Source organism: Elgaria multicarinata, chromosome 1 (assembly GCF_023053635.1).
Source record: "Elgaria multicarinata webbii isolate HBS135686 ecotype San Diego chromosome 1, rElgMul1.1.pri, whole genome shotgun sequence".
Classification (NCBI taxonomy): Eukaryota; Metazoa; Chordata; class Lepidosauria; order Squamata; family Anguidae; genus Elgaria; species Elgaria multicarinata.
Window position 1 is genome coordinate 154,736,516 of NC_086171.1, and position 21,275 is coordinate 154,757,790.

The window sequence follows — 21,275 nt, forward strand, 5'->3', positions numbered from 1 at the left end:
CATTTATTTATTTATTTATTGCATTTCCAAACCTCCCAATAGCCAAATCTCTCTGGGGTGGTGGTGACATGGAATTTTCCACTACTGAGATGGTATTTGAAGGCAGAAATAACACAAACTTGAATTTCCTTGCTTCTTTGGTATTTGAAATGTCTAAGCTTGGCTTTGTACTTAATATATTGCCATTGAATTATAAGAAATGTAAGTTGCTTTTATGCAAAACCTATTCAACCTAGGGGATTGCTGCTTTAAAACTAATAACAGTGTATATGAGATACATTTTTAAGTTTCAGATATAAATCAGTTCATACATAGATAAGTCACATTTCAAATAGAGAAGAAAAAGCCAAGGCATATATCCCATGTCTAGGCTAGATGCACTTTAGCTTCACTACTGGCTGTTTCCTGCTCTCTGCCATCTTGTTTGTGTGGACACTTTCCTGGACTCCCAAACTGTTGACAAGCACGGATCACTGCAGTGGCAGCAAAACCATTTAAAGTGCTAAGCCACCCTGGGCTTTAGCGAGATGGCTGTGCAGCGAGGAGGGCTCTTAGCATAACACCTGCCACGAGGCAGAGACAAGGGAAAATGAATAAATCCAGCAGCCAGCCAATTTTGTTCAGGCTGACACGCTTCTCCTCCTGGAATTAGATTAACAGCTCCCCAGGCGCCTTGCCCCAAAAGATCACCAGCCATCCTGCATCCCACACCAACGCAGGCTATGCTTGCTAGGGATGAAAGCAAACATAACGCTTGGGTTTCTGGCTTAAGGGGAGCAAGCTTAAACTAAAGTTTGAAAGAAGTGTTTCACGCAGAAGAAGGAAAGCAGAATATGAACAAGTGGCTGAAAACTAAACCGGAATGCATTCCTGCCCAAACTAACGTAATTAGATTGTCCTGGGTCTCTTGTTATACAACCTTTTATTAATGGCTTGGATAAAAAGAATACAGCACACTTATCAAAGTTGCAGATGACACAAAGCTGGAAGGAACTGTGAATACTTTGGGGGGAAATATTAAAATTCAGATTTCTCTTGATAAATTGGAGTACTGGACACATAAAATTAAATTGCACAAAACTGACAACACAGGTAAAAAAACCTCAAATACAAAATGAGAAAATAAATGGCTTAATCATAGCAACGCAGAGTGGGACACAAGGGGTTTAGTGTGCATGATAAAATAAACATGAGTGATGTTGGCAAAGTAAAAGAAAGAGGTAACAAAAGGGAAACAGTTTGGGCTTTGGTAATCTAAAGGAATGCTCCCTTCTGTATATCCTGTGCTTTAAGATCACCCAAAACAGCCCTGCTGCAAGTAACCTATCTGTCTGAAGTTATTGTTGCTACAGCTTTTAAATTATTTTTTGTTCAGTGTTATTGCTTTTGTTGTCTTTGTCTTTATTATGTATATTGCCTTGAGAGCTTTGGCTATAGGATGACTCACAAATTGAATAAATCACCATCATCACCACCACCACCACCAAGGTGTATCAAGATGGGCTACTTTTTTCACATATTGCAACTCATAATAGCACAAGGAAGTTATGCAGTCTGCAATATATAGTGTGGTCTTTCACTATTTAATACCATCCTTCTGGATATTAACAGTGAAATCTGTCTACTGGGTATGTCTACTCAGAAGTCCCACTGAGTTCAATGAAACTTACTCCCAGGTAACTGTGAATAGGATTACAGCCTAAAGAAGTAACCTTTCCCTACAATTAGTTTGTACCTGTCTCATGTGGATATTAATTCTGGCTACTGTCCTTCCTCTACTCCATTATACCTTAGCCTTTTCTTTAAAAAATGGTTTTAAAAAGCTGAAACATGCACCTATGTACCAGTTCGCCTTGCAAAATTAAATCTGCCTCACAAGCCTATCTTAAGGCTCCCTGCTCCCTTTATTTGGTGCACTGTATTGTATCGATACATTATTCTAGAAATAAAAACAATCACTGACCTGCAAGAGGAGGAAGAATATGTATGCAGGAAACATTATTGGGATAGTAAGAGATTAAACTGAAATAAATACATACAACAACCAGAGTGCTGGTCTGCTTGCACACTTAAAAAAACAACCTAGTGACTCTTCTTCTTTCCATTCAGAGGAAAACAAGAGGCAAGCGTCAATACAAGTTGGATATTAGAAAAAAGGATATTTGGGCAATGGAGAAAATTGATGCGGGAAGCAGCAGAATATTTAAAAGTTTGGAGAGACACCCAAGAGAATTTTATCTCAGTTCAAGAGGCGACTAAATAACTAGAAGTGTTTTTCCGCTCTACAGAATAGCTGGAACAGAAATGTTTCCAGTTCTATGAAGTTTCAGCATTTTACAATGAGGTTGATTTCAACCATTCCGCCTACAGAAACATAGGCCATGGCTAGACCAGGCCTATATCCCGGGATCATCCCTGTGCATCCAAATGACACATAGGGGATCCTGGGACCATGCAGGGACGACCCCTCCATTTGCCTGGGAGAATCCTTAGGTCTAGCTAAGGCCAGGGATTGTCTGTCACTCCCTACATTTGCAGATCAGTTGCCCTTCTCAGAGACATAAATTAGTGATTGCAATTTAGTTACTGGAGTGCATTCCTGGCCTATGCCTAAGAAAGTGAAAGTCTACACAACATACAATATAGTCTTGGTGGTCTCTCCTAACTGCAAAATCTAAAAACTTCTTTGAGACTTATTGCCTAAATGCTGGTGAAACTCTAAGTCCGATGTAGCTATGCCTAGGTGAGAAAAGGAGGATATTAATGCAAACCTTTTTAGTACACTTCCAGCCAGAGGTCATTTGTGTATATCACACACAAAGAAGTGATGAACATTGATAGAATTCACTAGAGACTGATGTGTGAGATGAGAATGAATGAACACACACACACACACACACACACACACACAGCATGTGTGGATGCTCTTATATCCCACTGTTATCTCTCAAACACCACAGGACTACAGTTAACCTCCTTGAACTCCATCCAACGGCCAGAAGAAAGGATTGTAATATAGAGAGATAGGCAGGCTCTGATAGTAGGGAGAAAGGCAGTGCAGCCATGTCAGCATATCTACAGGAAATCTTGGTATCCAAGAAGGAGTTCTTAACAGTAGCAGAGGATTGTACCTTGCAAGGGTTTGGAGGATTTTTAGTAGGGATAACTGCAACGTTACTGGCTGGAGCATGGAATATGATTGCAGTTACTGTTGGCCATACAGTTCCTTTGAACTACAATGAATTCTGATGAATCCCTGAAACTGGAATCCAGTAGGAAGAGGCCAGAGGAGGAAGTGGTCAATGGTGAAGGACCCACTTATTCATTCAGAGACCTAGGAGAAGATAGCTCTCTCATCCCCAGGAATGATTTTGTTTAATGCAAGCTGCTTCTGAATTTTGATACACACACAGTTATCAGTGCTCTTGTAACTGAGGTATTTCAAGGGCCCCAAAAGAAAGACAGGAGATATGAAAATGGAATTGTCCCATGGGACATGTAGCCCTTTACTAACTAACTGACCCATGCTTTGTTTGCCCAATTCTCAAAGAGTCATAAGAGGGCAAAGCAACTTTCAATCTAGTTCTAAGCAGACAATCTTCACTACTATAAGGAGAGAGGTGTGTCAGTGTGTATGCCAGAGTAGCCCAGAGGTCTTGGTGAGCTCAGTGCATTACATCCTGAGCCTCTCACTCCTTTCCCACAATGTCTTTACCCAACACTCTTATCCTGAGCCCATGAAAGTGACAACAGTGAGGTGAGAGATTTCTATTGCTTCGGTTAAGAGCAAAATCCTGTCCCACTCTTTCTAAGCAGGACAATACACAGTCTCTCTAAAAGCCAGGCTTGCTACATGTCTTAATAAAGGGCTCTCATGAGCTTTTCCACACAGGCTGAAGCAACAGGAATGAAAGCCAGTTCTTCTGGGATTCTCCCAATCCTTGCAGAAGAGATGAGTTTAACCGAGATGTACCTGTGTGCACATTCCATGTGAATCCATTAAACCTTATTCCAACGTTCCACTTTCAATACTGATGACAGTGGGAGATCTAGAAGAGCAGGAGTGGGGAACGTGTAGGCTCCAGATGATGTTGGAGTCCAACTCCCATCAGCCTAGCCAGCATGAGCAGTCAGGAATTATGGGAACTGTAGTCCAACAACATCTGGAGGCCACAGGTTCCCAATTCCTGCAGTAGAAGGAGAGAGAACTCCTGAATTCAAGAATGGAGTCATAGGGCTACAGAAATCCATGTTCTTAATTTTTGGCCACTGGCATGTGAAGCCCTCCCTTTCCCAAGTGAGAAAATTGAGGTGTTCATCAACCTCGCTGCCCTGAGATATCACTGGAAGTTTACTTGTTAACATTTAGGGACAAAGAAAACCATAGCCTTTGAAACACCTCATCCAAAGGTCAGGTGAACCACTTCAATCACTTATTATTTTTAATGTATTATGCCCTAGGCTCAGATAAAGAAATATACCCAGAAGATTGTTACAACCAACCTAACATGTTTAATGCACCAAGTTAACTACAAGGCCAGCAATTCCATGGATACATGACTTACTACATCAGTTAGAATTGTCAGGATGCATCTCTCATCTGCTGCCACTCTGTGGACTGTTCTTATGCCTCTCCTCCACAAGTGTGGGTGGACAACACATTGCCTGAATATGGATGTATGTCCATTTGTGCTGAGAAAGTTTCCTCAAGGAAGTTCATTTCTGCAAATCCCTAACACTGCCATATTAGATCAGAGGACTGCACATCAGACCTCCCACCCCTCAATCTCTCCACATTACAATCTGCTTCACAGGGCATTGCTTGAATTTGCCTCAGATGCTACACAGCAGAAGGTTTTGCTGAGGTTACTGAGAAAATTCACAAAGCTCCATGGTGCCTCCACCCTGCTGCCAATTTTCCCTTGGTGTTTTCCCATTAAAAAAAAGGCAGTCTGGCCCCAAATCTCATACAGGCCAAGTTTTACTTTGCAATTCCAATTCCCTCACATCAAAAAGACCAGAGAAGAGTCTCATGTGATGTGGGAGGGAGGTGTAGGTGATCAGGGTGGGGGGTGGGTGAGGGTTATATTGGCTAAAACAGATCTTGTTAACTAACGTGAAAAGCAGTAACTGACCTTCTATTGTAATAGCCTTACATCACCATTTACCTTTCCACTCTTTTTCAAAGCCTGGACAAGAGTAATTCCTGCTTTCAAAAAGCAGGTGAGGAAAATGAGGCAGGGAGAGAAACTGGCTGCTTAAAGAACTCAAGAAGCTACATTCCCATTCCAACTTCTTTCTCTTTTTTTAAGGATGTGAGCAAAGGGGAACAAATTCTGCAGAGATGTCAACACAGAGATACCAACAGTTTTTCCTCCCTCCTTACCATGGTATTCTCTGATCAGTACAAGGAACACAAATCATCCAGGGCAGGGGATGCTCCTGAACAATCAAGAGTTTGTGTGTGGGCAGAGAAAGGCGGCTGTGTTGACCAGGGGCATTTGGGGTGAATCCAGAGCTGGTACGATGGTGTCAGCTGCAGAGGGGTGAAAGAAACTGCTGGTGCACGGTTGACCTCCTGCCCTTAGCCCCTAGCACAGCATGTCACTGTTTTTATTTATTAAACTCAATGCAGCCTATTTCTTTGTGTTTGCTGGTTTCTGCTCTGCTGACCCAACTCATGCTCCTGTGGCTCATGCTGTCCATCAGCACCAGCAGTCCAATCAATCCCAGGGCTCTGAAGCCCTACTTTCAGGAGCAGGGAGCACACAAAATGTGACATGCCATCACTCTCTCTCTCTCTCTCTCTCTCTCTCTCTCTCTCTCTCTCTCACACACACACACACACACACACACACACACAGCCCAGCACACCCCAAGCAAGTCTGGTGGGGGAGTCAGCCAGGAATGTCATTCTAAGAGCCATAAGATGATAAGAAGAGCCCTGCTGAATGAGACCAAAGGCCTATCTAGTACAACATTCTGTTCCACAGTGGCCAACCAGATGTTTATCAGAAGCCCATAATTAGGGCTCAACCAAAGCAACACCCTCCTGCTCAAGCAACTGGTATTTAGAGATATACCATCTCTAATATGGTAGAAGTTAGATAGACAGACAAATAGAAAGATAGACTAGTAGCCATTGATAGCCTTATCCTCCATGACAAGGATCTAGTATGAAGACAAGTCAGGACCAAGGGATCAGGCTCAAAGCAGACACCCAAAAGGGAAGGCAAAGAAGGGAGCTCATGCTGGTTTTGAGGAACAGTGGAGGTCACCTAGAGATGGGTAACAATGTGTAGTTGAATCATGGATGAAAATCAGGTGACTTAAAAAAAAACCTGTCACTCCTTATTTTATTTATTTATATTTATTACATTTTTATACCGCCCAATAGCTGAAGCTCTCTGGGCAGTTCACAAAAATTAAAACCATAATAAAACAACGAATAGTCTAAAAACACAAATACAAAATACAGTATAAAAAGCACAACCAGGATAAAACCACGCAACAGAAATTGATATAAGATTAAAATACAGAATTAGAAGAGTAAAATTTAAATTTAAGTTAAAATTAAGTGTTAAAATACTGAGAGAGTAAAAAGGTCTTCAGCTGGCGATGAAAGGAGTACAGTGTAGGTGCCAGGCGAACCTCTCTGGGGAGTTCATTCCACAGCCAGGGTGCCACAGCGGAGAAAGCCCTCCTTCTAGTAGCCACCTGCCTCACTTCGTTTGGCAGGGGCTCACGGAGAAGGGCCCCTGTGGATGATCTTAAGGTCCGGGCAGATACATATGGGAGGAGGCGTTCCTTCAAAAAACCTGGCCCCAAACCGTTTAGGTCTTTGAATGTTAATACCTTTACTGTCCCCATGGTTCCTGAACTTTTGTTTCACTTGTTTCATTCATAATTTCAAAAGTGTTGATGCAATCCTATCAAGCATTATAAAACAAATAATGAAACCTGCAGTACATATGCTTCTAGCTGCTTTATGCCTGAACTGCACAGAAGGATCATCCAGAAGTGTGGATATTGGCCTGGGATATTTGTTTCTGTTTTCTGTGAAGCCTAGCAGATACAGAATTACAACAAGTTCCCACCTGCAGGTGTATAGTTTCATGCCTTAGCACTGCTTTATACAGTTCATCTGATAACTTGCAGATGAATGTGTGTTGGGTTTCAGGTGATATGAATGTTCAATCTGTGGTGCTTGATCTGTGATTACTCATTCTTAGCTGCAGTTCACCACTTGATACAATAATCAAGTATTGAACATCTATGTGGGAATTAGCCCATGGGGAAGAAGACAATAGGTTGTTCCTGGTATGATCCTCCGATGGGATAGTAACCATATTTCATCATTAACTAAAGGGGCCGCCCCACTGCACCAGATATGCAAGAGTTCTGCAAATCACTGAAAATATCTGCTCCCTACCTCTGTCCCCTCCCTGTCACACCAGTTTCCCCCAAGAGGCACAGAAGTGTCATTGGATCAGCTCCAGGATAGAGCCCTGGCTCCCTCCTCACTTTGATGTCCTGATCCAATAACTAAAACATCTGCTTCACCTCTTCAATCAATACTCACTTCTTAATAGTCTTGACTATCCACAAAAAACCAGTGACATTAAATGTTAATTATATCTATTTGGATTCGAAAAATTTTTATGGCTTGAGTTAATTATACCCGGAGTCATAAAAAGGTTTCAGAGGAAAAGAGACTGCTGCCTTTCTAGGCCAAAAGGCAAGCAGTACGGGGAGGGGAAAAAATCCTCTCCCCTGGCAGACAGCTTGCAGTGGTGCTAAGGATATTAAGACATACCCAAACCTCCAGAGATTCCTCTAGAGTAATCTGATAGAATGGATGACAAAAATGGAAGATTTACACCCCTTGTCGGATGATCTGACAAAACATGCAAATGAGGATAAAATCTGTGTACAATAATAACAACGTGAGGAGAAGCCCATCATCTGTTTAGGAGGAGCTAAAGAGACTGAACTGGTTATGCGAGCATCACTCTTTAACCAATTGCTTCTGGCCTACTTGCCCTCAAGTTGTTCTTTTGTTCAAGCTGCTTTTTCCTATGCAGATATCAGGAGTGGCCACAACATAGCAGTTGTGTCTTAGTAATAGCTAAAGTGCACAGGTACAAGTTTTCTATTTCCTATTTAGCTGGACAATTCCCATCTCCTGAAAAGCCCAAACTTTGGAGTCTTATATGTCTGTTGTTTTAGGGAAAGGTGGAGACTGGTTTGAATACAATCCATGTGTTTGTATAAAGAGTCTCTTCTATGGTAGAAAATGCTGGAGAACCCAGGCCTTTGATATGTAAGCTGGTCTGCTGTTGAAGAGGTTTTTAACTAGTGGGTGCGGTTTATTTCTTTTAGTGTTGTGTTTTTAATTGATTTGTTTTTATGTTATGCATGAATTAAGATTTTGTTTTTAATCTGAATTTTATTATTGTTGGTCAACTCAAGCACCATTTGTTGGTGGAACAGTGGGATATAAATATGATAATAATAAAATAAAATAAAATAAGGAAAGGATGGTCACAACAGATGACAGTGCTTGTATGCCATGCATATTTGGGTACGAGGGAGAATGTACATATGGACTAAGTTGAGCCTGAAGAATGGTCTCACATCACTTAATTCTATAGAATGGTGGGGCACAAGATTGCAGGCAACCCTGCAGGAGAAGGCACCTGTGTACAGGCACAGACACAGGTTTATCCAACGAGTTACCAAAAAGCAGCTCACTCTCCCTGTTGATTTCCCTGTTCAGGGAAAGCGTTCTATCCTAGTGCAGGACAAGGCCTGAACTTGCTTGCTGTGGGAGCAGCAGCAGGTAGCTATGTCAGGGCGAGGCCTGCCCTAAAGCCTCTGGGCCTCTAATTTACTGCTTTCCTCTTACCATAAAACTGAAAGGGGAAGGTGCCGCCTTTAATCGCTGCCTCCGGGGGCCCTCCTGGAACCACACAGCAACTGAGCAAAGGCTACGAGTTAATGCGCCTTCCGACACCTCTGCCTGATTCATGGGCCTGGCCTTGAGCAATAAACCGCTCAACCTCCTCAGCTGGGCAGCAGGATTTACAGCCTGCAGGGGCTGGCACTCACATACAAAGACTTGCATACCAACCCACAAACATATTACAGCCACACTATCAAAAGGGGTGTGTGTGTCCATGTACACATACATGTGCAGAGTCATGAACCTGGGAGTAAACACATTATGATAAATAATACACAAGATATGGAAATATATTTTAGATGCCTAGTACACACACCAATGTGCAGATACACAAAAATACACAAATATGGAGAGAAATGTTCAATCACATGAAGAAATTTCTAATTTATTTTTTGCATTTATATACCCAGGGGCACAGATGCAAGAATGCAGAAGTGAATGTGCAAATATATACAATTATGAACATAAAACTTTTAAAATGTAAATATGCCTCAGTACATATTTATACATATAAATGTATAATACATGATCCAGTCACTGTGCGCTGGTGCCACTCTGTGGGCCCCATACAAGCCACCATGGAATAATCAATGCACAGGAGCCATGCAATACAGAAGGCACAACCATCAAGTCCCTGATACTCATCCACTGATTACACAAGGCCATGTACATTGGCATTGTGACAAATGGTGGACCTGAAGGGTTTATTCTTTCTTCTCACACACTGGCACCCTTCCTTTATTTGGATTACTTCCACTGAAATTGTGTTGCTTGTACCCTCTTCTCTATGGTGAGCATGTATGCATGTGTTGTTCTCTGATTCTGGGGAGTCCCTGAAAAAATGCTGAGGAACCTACACATTTATTTGTTGAATTCATTTAATAGATTTCGACTTTGCCTTTTAGGGTATATACCCTCGCAAGGAGGCTTACACATGTGATACCTCTTGTTCTGCATGTATGTCAGGACTACACATGGTGCCCTGTGTTTCACTTCTGTTTGATGACTGTGTTGAGTATGACACTATTCAGTTGGAGCCCATGGGTTCATATCTTTCTCCATCTTGCTGGATCTCTATTCCTTGCCTTGTCAGGTGAGCGCATGCACACTCAGGCATGGCTCACTGCCCCCCTTCATGTTTGTCCACAACATTAATGAATCCCATGAGATACAAGGGCATGCCAATACATGCTCAGAGCTGTATACACACCCACATGAGGTACACATGCATGTTCCTTTGGAACAATATGTCCCTATGACACCCTTTTCAAAGAATTGGTGCATTTGGCTACATCCAGGGAGTGATTCTGGTCAGGGCCCAGAAAATGTCGAGCCAGGCAGTGTCACTCAGTGAAATAACAGAGCCTAGCCTTGCAGTCAAGTAAAATGCCCCTGGCTTTCTTTAGACAAGGACTGACTAAAGCCCTGCCTAAAAGCTTTTCCAATCCAAGAGTTCACTACCTGACCCACTATGAACCCATCACTCATAGCTCCTACTTATTCTGAACCTTGGCAACCAGACTGACTTCAAAATGCACCATTAAACACATCTCCATTGAAATGTCTTTTAGGATTATGATATTTTCAAGGAGCATGTGTTGACATGAGAATTTCATTTATGAAACTGTTCACCTCTCTGCTCACTTGAAATTTATGATTTTGAATTATTCTAGTTTATTGATTTTATTATTTTATACCCCACTTTTCTATGATAAATTACTCTCAAGCGACTTATAAAGAAATATATATCACAAACAAATTTCTTAAGTGAATATCAAATAATGCATTGTGTGAGTGAGACAGGCACATTCAGACAACCACACAGAGAATACAGGTACAATCATCTGAGAGCAAGGATTGGCAGCAGTTCTCTGCAAAGCATACACCTGGTTGCAAACCCAGGATTGCTACACATTCAATGTAGCGTGCTACATTGGGAAATGCTGGAAAGCCCATTCTGCTAAATTTGCTCCTCACAAAGCAAAGCCATACTTAGAAATACAGTTCATGAATTTCAATTTCAAAATTGCTTTTAAACATGTATAGATCTCATGCTGGTGAAAAGACTGAAAATGTGCACAAACTGTCAGTTTAAGACTCAAAATTCAGAAGGGGTCTTTATAGAATACCCCATGGTCAGGCAAGGTCTGAGATCCAACACTTGCTCCTTGCAAAACATCCCAGTGATTGGTCATAGCCCTTCCTCTGAAAAACTGTTCTGAAAAACAGTTGTGCTCAAGCTACATTTATTCTGGTCAAATGCATTTCACTTCTTTATTGTAGGTTTTTGAGAGTGTTAGCACACACATCTATATGTGCTGCTCTTGATCATTCTGCTGGAGTTTTGTAAGAGGCCTGAGCATTTCCCTTCCTCTTCTGTCTCCAACAGTTCACACAATGGAAGTAACTGAACTCAAAAGAACTTACTTCTGGATAGACCTGTATATGATTCCACTGTTGATCTCCTACTCCCTCCGAACTTTAGGGTTGTACCACAGAACAACTTCCTCAGACATGACTGGGATCCAGTGCTGGATCCAGTTAATTAACCCCATCCCCAAAAGAGGTCCCCTGGTATGTCTCCCCCTCCCTTTTTAAATATGTATTTCTAACACTAATCCCACCCTGCTTCTTTTGCATCAAACGTGTGCATTTTTATCCATATCAAACAAAAGAGGGAAAAAACATTCTTATCTTGTAAGCAGAGTTCAGGAAAAAGCTACTGGTCTTTTGGACTCGGCAAGCCCCACTCAGTAGCCTTGCTTGTCATCTAGAATTTATCAGCCCAACACAGAACTGCCATAATGTGCCGTATAACTAGTGCATAAACAAACTTCAGCATGATAAATGCCTTGCTTTGAAGCCATAAAGTTATTAGCTAGTGGCTGTTAGCTACCGCTGAGCACAGAGCACAGTCCTTCCATTAACCCCTGACTGCCCACCCCTGTGCTCATAAATCCATCAAACCCGGGGGCATGTTTTGGTGCTAGAGGCAAGGAGAGCCCCACAGATATTCCAATACATTGATGGGTAGGACTGAGACCAATGTCACCCTTTATACCAGGGCTAAGACAGTGACATGAAGTTAGGCCTTCAGGACTTTGGGGGCTTCTAGTTGTATAAATATTGTTATTAAGTGGAAGGAAAGGGGCATAAAACTTAGCAGTATAGAGCATTCAAAGGATATGATAAACATTATCTTCTTGTAGACAACAATCCTTTGAATTTGGTCAGTATTATCACCCCCATGCTAAAGATTGAGGGTGGGATGAGAGAGAAAGGGGACTGAGGCTGGGAGAGAAGAAGGCTTGCTTAAAACCATCAGGTCAGTTCATAGTAAAGGTGAGATTTGAATTGGAAATTACCTGATTCATAACTCAGTCTCTTAGCCACTATACACCAGGTTTCACTTGTAATGGAGCTATCAAGGCCCTGTTTGCCTATGTTTCAACACAAGGACCTTCCCAGACAATAATTTTAAGAAAACAATATTTTATTCATACTTCAATACTTACACTAATCTCTAACTAAGGTCAGTAATGTGATTTACTGTTTCATGAAATAGCAGGGCATTGTACAGTAAGGAAGCCTTCCTAGTTCTTCCCACTTAAGGGAAAAGGGAGGAGCTAAATGAATACTCCTGCATGGAGTGGTGACTCAGGAAAAGAATCTATAAAACTAGGAAAAATATTGGTGTATGTGTGTCTTACTTCTGGTAATCAATATAGAATAAATTCTATATTGATTTATTGCAATAAAAAGTAGAATAAGATTTATTTTATTACAACAGAAAGTAGAATTAAGACACTGTCAAGACTGCACCATAGGTAGCTGTCAGAGGACAGCTGGGAGCCAGGAGTTGAGCCATAGAGTCACAGCCAAAGAACACACAAAAACACACCAGAGCCAGGAAGAACTTGTCACTCAGACAACATCCCAGCCCATAAAGGAAGTCTTTTACAACACTTCCTGTCCAGGAGGAGCCAATGAGCAGCCTGAAAATAGTTTACCACAAGGAAAATGCTCCAAGCTGCAGTTCTGATAGGTCACCACATGGGGCAGCTGTGCACAGAACTGAAGGTTTTCAGTTCTAGCCCTAGCTGTTCCAGGTACACACACTGCTTTTGAGGGCTGAGTTTTTGAGGCATGCAAAATAAGGTCTCTTATTTTGAATTGATGTGGAGCTTTTGGGCACTAACGTCAGAGCTTTTTTACACACACTCTTCCATGATGTGGCAAGCTGACTAGGCTCACACCATCGGTGGCTCAATTGGGGTCTGATCCAGTTTCACTCCTCACATGCAGATAGATAGCTACTGTCAGAGCACAGCTAGATAATATGAAAGACCACAAGGTAGTTGCTGAAAATGGCAACACTGTGTTGAGTTATCCTTCTGTTTCCATAATGTGTAATGGAAGGAGCCCAGGCAGAGGACTCCTAGCATTACCACTTGGAACGCATTGGGCAACTCTTGCATATTTTTCTCTTTAATAGATTTTCAGCTATAAGAAAAGACATATAAGAAGTAGTAGGAAAACATGAGAGGGTTACGAGAGGAAGACAGCAACATTTGGACCTCTTCCTCTCCCCTCACCCATTAAATTCTGTAAACGAGGGTGATGGTGCAATAAAAGCCTCGTCTGAAAGCACCCATATTCCATGTCCCAATGTCCTTTTGATACATATATATATATATGTCCCTGCCCTTGATAGTGGCAGCGATGATGTGGTGAATGGGGCGTCATATTCTGACATGTTTGGAAGCCATTAGCCATAGTTTCCCAGTTTGGATGTAACAGAAAGCTATGGTTAACTGTGGCTTCCTGAATTGTTTCAACTACCTGCACAGAGAATGGAGCAAAGCAGCTGCGTATGGATGCCTTAAACTCATGCATATCTCAGCTCATTAAGCTGAGGTCTTGATTGCCCGATTGTAGCCAATGTGATGTCCCTGAACAGATATGCTTCGCTCATTCAGGGAGAAATTGTTTCATAGTAGTAAAAGTAGATTGGATGTTTTACCAGAACTCTCATAATATTAGATTGATACTATAAGCTTCATAATGGTGGGGGACATACAAAATAGGTGATGTCATGTTTTGTATTGGGCCAACTTCTACTGCCAAAAGAGTTGCCAAGCTCTTCAGTGACAAAGAACTTGAAATCCAGCATGATTTTTCACTAGTGCAAAAGCGTAATCACATATTTCTGACTCTCTGAGAACAAGGCAGCAGCAATTCACCATGCCCAATATAAAACACACATAGCTATACATACGCAAAACAAAAACAAACCCATGCATTAAATGCAATAATAATATTAATAGACAACATCAGCAGGATATTAACCGCCGGCCAACTTTTCAAACCCATCAAGAACTCCCGAGTCTATTTTTTCTGCTTTTTTCTGCAGAAGCAATAAAACGGGAAAAACCAACATCCAAATGATCTTGTTTATGGTGGCTAAATAAGCTGCATGTGCTTAATCCGTTAGAGTTTAATGAATTTATGACTTGCTTTGGAATTTGACAAGGGCCATAAAAGAGTAATTAACATTTATCAGTGTGTTTGCTACGCCTGCACACGCCCTCCTCCCCTTGGCCCCTCTCACGGCAGTGTCGGGCACCATGGGGGGATATAAAAGTGATCAATTAATTTTTAATAATCTCAGGGAAAGATTGTAGAGTTGCAGTATGAACTCTGGGAGTGTCAATAAATGTGCCAAAGGTCGGCTGCTTTCCTTCTCCACATGCTTTCCAGTCAGGGTTGTTGCAAGGGGGGGGGGGGGACAAAACACTTCCATGGGAACCAGTTGGTGGAGCCATCTATGTAGTCACTCTCCCAAGCAACTTACCTCTTTGTCATGTGTGCTCTGTTATTCTAGGCTGAAGCTTGGACGGAGGGGGATTCCCAAAGGTGCCCAGAAGGATGTGAGAAGTTCATCAAAGGGATTCTGACCTCATTGGCTTTTATTGCCAAAAGTTATACTCTTTCATGGCATACAGTGGATGAGTAAAGGGAAAGCCCCCCCCACCTCAAATTTATCTGCATTTGGATACCACCTGGAATACAAAATCTTTGTATACAACCATATACCCAAGACGCAGCACTTTATGAGACTCTAGTCACAATTATAGACCACAATTTTAATCAGTGAGGACATGGGAAATTATGTGTTTCAAATAGGTTATACATATTATAGGACTTAATGGGCATAATTTCAACTGATGACAGTACGTAGGGTTTCGTTGCATTTAGAATATCTAAACAATAGAAGGAGGTGATCCGGGACAAAGAAAAACAAATGAATGCTAATCTGAAGTAGAGACAAAGGAACAGGAAAAAAAGAAGAGGTATCTTTATTCTTCGTGAGCGTGTTTAAAGCATCCATTAATTCTAACTCTTCACCAGACATCGCCAACACACTTTCAAAATGTTGTCTGAATACTGAGGTCATAAAACTTTTTTTAAAATGAAAGCTGAGGTTCTCAGCAAACCAAATTCTATTATAGAATTCTATTATACACTCCAGTTCTGGAGTGTATAATGCCCACATGAGCAAACGTAACGCACACAGTCATGAGGCAAGATAATTGCAAAGCACTGGTAGGATCCATTAATGGTCACCATCTGATCCGGGATGAACCATTTGTCTGATCCACCCTGGCAATGATTGTGTTTCATTTTCAGTCCCATACCAGTTAAATACCCTACCTAGTACCCAAAATACAGTGTGCAAGCAGGCTTCACCCATAAGTTTCAGCCCTACCCATGTTTAGACCAATACTTCTGCTATAATTAACATATTTCTTAAGACATACACAGACTCACACAGATACATGCACTACAAGAAACTGTCCCAGACATGAAAATGCTCGATTGATTTATTCCCAGCTCTAATTGGAACTTAAACTAGGGCAGTGGGGGCCAACGAACGAGAACCCCTAGGTTCTGTTCCCAGCCATACACCAGAATACAACTCAGTGTTTTTAAATTTTTTGCCTGCAAGAGGTGACGAGTTTGGTAACATTAACAATACAATTATCCTCAGATTGTTTGCAATCTATGCAAACTGGTGTTTTTTCTATTGTTTTTCTGAACTGACCCACAACAGTAAAAAAAAAAGAATAGACACTTACAGAGGGGAAAAGTTAACGCCATGCGCTGGCTGGCCCCTGCAGAGGCTGGCGGCCCGACTTGGCTGTCGCTTCTATCTGGCAATCAATTGACAAGAAATTGAGATTATGAAATATGACAATGAGCATCACAAAAGATGGCGATCAATCAGTTGACTCCTACAACTGAGCAAGTGACATTTAACAGTAGAGATTTTCCAAACCCAGCAAGTGCCATGGGATTAGGCATCTAAAGATGCAGCTTTGAGTGCTTGGATCTTATAAACAATGCACAAAAGGAACAATTGTAAATAGACTATCCCTTATAGACCCCCAACAGTTCCCCACGAGCAATCACCCATCAGAATATCTGGCTGGAAGGTTAGAAGAACTGTAGAAAGAATGTTCAACTCTTATGTACATTGTACTATAGAAACCTCTTACAGAAAGCTGTATGCTGCTAAATGTGGGCATCACATTTTTATGTGCACACAGCCTGAGAAAGAAAATCTACCCTCTTCCCAAGTGAGCAGCCAGTCCAAGAGGTGAGCTACCCATTCTCTTAAAATACTGGAACCGTTTACAGTTTAGATATGATCAACTTTAACTCCAGAGTCCTGGTTTGTCTCTTCTTTCTCAATGCACATTAGTGACTAAATGTTCACCTTACAAAGGGCTATACATGCAGTCCATATGCATGTCACATGCATGTATTTCTGTGAAGAATGTGGCATGCTAAGAATCTTCACTTTCATCATTGCAGAGAAAAACATGGAAGCCTATGAGCAGGGCTGTCACTGTCAGAAAGTCTCTGAACATAAAGGTGGCCTTGGGTAGGGCTCTAGTAGACACAGGCAACTGCCATGCATAGCTCTCTGTCCCATGGCTCCTTTCCCCTATCTCCATGCCTTTTCCATGACCTCTCTGATTTTCATATCTTTTCCCTCTCCAGCCTTTGACATAGCTAGAGATACATAGATAAGATAGGTAGATAATATAAATATATGCAGACACACGTATTTTTTTTTTAAATGGGAAAGAGTATATACAAATATTATTTTCATCATTCTGCAAAACTCTCTTGATAAACCAAATGCATCAAGATTATAAGTGAGACCTTCACTGGTGGACTTGCATCTTTTCGATGGGACACTTGTTTTTTAAATCCTAGTCCTTTCCATTCCCAACTTCAGCTGCAAAATGTTGCTGTTTCCTATGGCAATATAATTGGACATTAAAAATGTGAGAAGGACCTGGTCTGTATCAAAGGCTACCCATGTGCCCTTCCCTTACAAGAGGCAGAATACAACTGAGCACTTATGCCTTGACTGATTCCCTTCTACCCTGCCAATTCCTGTCCACAAGTGGGAACCACTGCTTGCGGAAGGAAGATTTAGCATGTCTGGAGCTGCCAGAAGTAAGCAAGAACTGCATCCGAGGCAACTGGAAATGAGTGAGAACAGGGAAGGTTGATGGAACTTGCATAAGAGAGCTCCACTGACCTGTCCCAATCCAGAAGCGAGTGTTTCTGCTCGTTTCAGGGCTTCATCTGGGAAGCACTAAATTGCTGTTGCACAAGTGGTGCTCATGCAACAGAATTGGCAGGAGCCATCGCTTGCTCAGGAGAATAATCAGGGCGTAAGAATCAACTAGGCATAAGCACCCTGTTAGTTTCTACCCTGGAGTAATGTAAGCCTAAAGATTATATTTAAATCTCTTCTATTCTTCTCTAATTGTACAAACAAATATCGATTAATTTGTAACTTTTTGCAACTGAACTCTTGCAACTTTGATCTACCAGCTTAGCTCTTGCAGTGCTTACAATAGTTGTCAATAACATTAGGAATCTTCAGTGAAGAAATAAAGAATTATATCTTTTCCTATCTGCCCTAATTGTAAAGTATCATTAAATTTGCAACCATCCTCTTGCAAAATTTATCCAGCATAGTTACTTTGCAGAATATCTGAGCTATCTGATTTACCAGTTGAGCTCTTACAAAATTTACATTAGTTGTCAATAAAATTAGAACATGTCAGTGGAGAAATAAATGCTTTGTAGTACATCAGTTGAAACCAATCAAAACAAAATTAAAGTTAGAGAAGGTAGCATAAAAATGGTGAGGTACCCACAACTCTCTACTGCAAAAAAACCGGGGCAGTTCTGGGATGTCTGTATGACCAAGTTCTCAGGGTGGAAGGATGGGCAGGATAGTAATGGGGCCTTTATGCTCTCTTTCTATGGGTGAATCTAGGAATGGACACATGGGCAGGCATATGGATGAAGCAAAATATGCCCAAGATTATTACAGTGTTCACTTCTTAGACTGCTTCCTTGCTCGGTCACAGAACTGCAATCCATTCTACTCCTAAGATCAACTAAGGAATCAATTTTCAGGAGGCTTTACACGCAGTTTAAGAGACCCTGTGTCTGCACAGCCTGTTGCATAATAAACCAGGGTCCCATTTCCTGTCTCCTGGAACCGTTAAAACCTCAAAAACCACCAGGTCCCGGTTGGGAGAGGAAAAACTGTTTCCTGCAGGTGTCCAAGGACCATGAATCACACCTTGTCACAACACTGGGCATGAACAGATGGAACAGGACGCTGCTGAAGGCAAGCATATCTAACAGCCTTGCCCATGTGTATCTCCCTCACTCCTAGGGTCTACAGCCTGACCAGTGAGGGGTTAAATGGGTATTAATCAGACACTTTGCAAGCAGCTTTGAAAACTCATCCAAATATTATAAAAAATGCCTTTAATCATCTAATAGCCCAAACGGGGTAGGTGATGGATGGGCTGATCTCTGCTGCTTGAACAGATGAGCCTAGGGATGTGGGTGTACAGGGGCTGGGGTGTGGGGGAGAAACGGCGACACTTTTCCTTCCTCCCTCCCCGCTTGGAGCAGTTAGAAATATGAGGTCACCCAGCGAGAGATGATAACGCATTAAGGGCTCTTGAGAGATTAGCCTGTCAGCCTCGTTAGGAACAGGCGATTGGGGGCTGACTGCATAATTAGAGTCTGGAGAAGCCATAACTCACAGCAGTTTAGACAGCACGAAGGGGCCACATCCGCTATAGTCCTCTCTGCTTTGAAAAGTCACCTCAATAGGAGTATAGAACGCTCTCCCACACTGTGTCCTGGCAGTCGGTGACATCCTCTCAGTTAGCTACGAAAAGTACGCTCCAATTGCATACCCTAAGCTCTCTGTGTTACACATGCTTCTAACCTTGTAAATATCAATTGTCACACAAAACTGCCCCACTATAGCCTAGAGGGAAATGAGGCATGGAACAGGGGCAGTAAATACATGGCTTATAATTAGGGCTGGTCAAACAACCTCAATTCCCAATCCAGAAATAATCCAGACTCATTAGATTGTTTTGCTGAATGCCCACTAGATACGAGGACATAACCCACTATGTCCAGGGCCTTGTCTTGTTGAGGGGAAAGCCCCGGGGTGGCTCCGCAGTGGTGCTAGGTCATTTATATGACACAGTAGCCATTGTGGAGCCATCCAAGGGCTTTCCCCTGAAGATCCAAAGTAACGAAGTCAGGGACTTACCCCAACTTTTGTCTCTTACAGCAAGACGCAGACAGCAGTTGTGTCGGGGGCATGTCCAGGCAGATGGTGGCCCCTGATTGGTTGCCATCTGCCCAGACAGGGGACAGGGGGTGGGCCAAAGAGCTGAACGGCTGCTGGAACACCTCTGCACTTCTCCAGCGTGGGGAGAAGGATGCTTGGCCCCCGAAAAAAGGTTAAAAACAAAACAAAACAAAACTGGAGGGATGTGAGGAGCCCAGTGTATGGACAGTGGTGCATGGGCCAGTGAGCCAAATGGCTGACTCCACACCTCCTCTCGTGTGGGGAGAAGGATGCTTGGTCCCAAAAAAAAGGTTAGAAACAAAACAAAACAAACAAACTAAACACCTGGAGGGATGCGAGGAGGCACGGGCACCCCAGTGCATGGGCGGCAGTGCACAGGACAGCTCCTCCTCCTCAAATGCAATCCCCACACTTGCTCCTTAGGTAAGGACTAGCCGAAGGAGCGCAAGTGTGGCATTTTGGGGGCTTGAGGTGCCAATGCACCCTCCTCAAGACAGCCCCCACATTATTTCTGGACTGGGGCCCTTTGTTAGGGTGGTGATGGAGTTCAGAGGTTCTTCTTACCTCTGAAGAAGCCATCGCGCCATTCCTGTGCACCACTGCACCCGTGCCACTACACAGGCACTGCAGGGCATCCCCCACATATTTTTTTTTAAGAAGTCTTTCTTTTACCTTTTTTTTTAACCTTTGCGCACTTCTCTAGCATGGGCGTCCTTCTGCCCACGACAGAGAAGCATGGAGGTATTTCAGCGGCCATTCAACTCACTGGCCCACTCCCTCCACCCTGTCCGGTGATGGTGACCAATCAAGGGTCACTACTGGCCGGGACACGCCTCTGATGCAACACTGGAGCAAGGCAACATGCAGCAGATGCCATCATCACCTCGCTGCAAGTGGAAAAAGTCAGGCTCAGTCCCCAACTTTTTAAATTTGGAGCATCAGGGGAAAGCCTTGGGATGGCTCCGCAATGGCCTAGCGCCACTGTGGAGTCACCTCGGGGCTTCCCCTTCATCAAGACAACCCCAGGTTCAGGCCTGTGTGTGTATAAGGCAAGGAGTGTTTCTGAACCTTGTCTGGATAATCGTCAATTTTAGTAGCATCCCTATTATTAATCAAATCACCAATTTAGGTACCAATTCTGTTTTAGCAAGGATACTGTGTCTTCAAACCATAAGCAAACCTGCTCCAGAACACTTATTCCTGAACCCTTAGAGTTCTGATCACTAGACCTCAGTTTGCAGAGTTGGACACAAAATATAGCATTCCTAGCACACTATTCCTGCTTTCCTTTAAGTTGAGTTTCTAAGAGCCTTCATCAAGAGCACCATACTTACTTGGGAAAGTATGGTTTTATGGAGCTTATGCAGGGATCTGCATGGGAGCTTCCAGCACATTCCATTTTGATACTTTAACACTAGACTGGAAGTCTATAGGAAGCATGCACCAAAAAAGAATGTCCAGCACCCTTCTCTTATTTGCTCCTCATTCATGCCAGTGGGCAGCACAGATGCTCAAGTGACAAGTATAATGCCAGAGTGGCTTGCAGAAATCCAATGCATTCAAAAAGTGAATCCATTTGCTGCAAAAGAA

General features: G+C 42.5%; 1 protein-coding gene across 1 annotated transcript in view; it reads right to left on the bottom strand.

Annotated features, from left to right (window-relative positions):
* Window positions 1-21,275, bottom strand: part of RNF220 (ring finger protein 220) — a 334,291-nt gene that overhangs the window by 192,025 nt on the left and 120,991 nt on the right. The window contains exon 2 of the mRNA XM_063139823.1: window positions 16,105-16,179. Coding sequence (XP_062995893.1) covers window positions 16,105-16,179 — 75 coding nt within the window. The remainder of the gene's footprint in view (window positions 1-16,104; window positions 16,180-21,275) is intronic.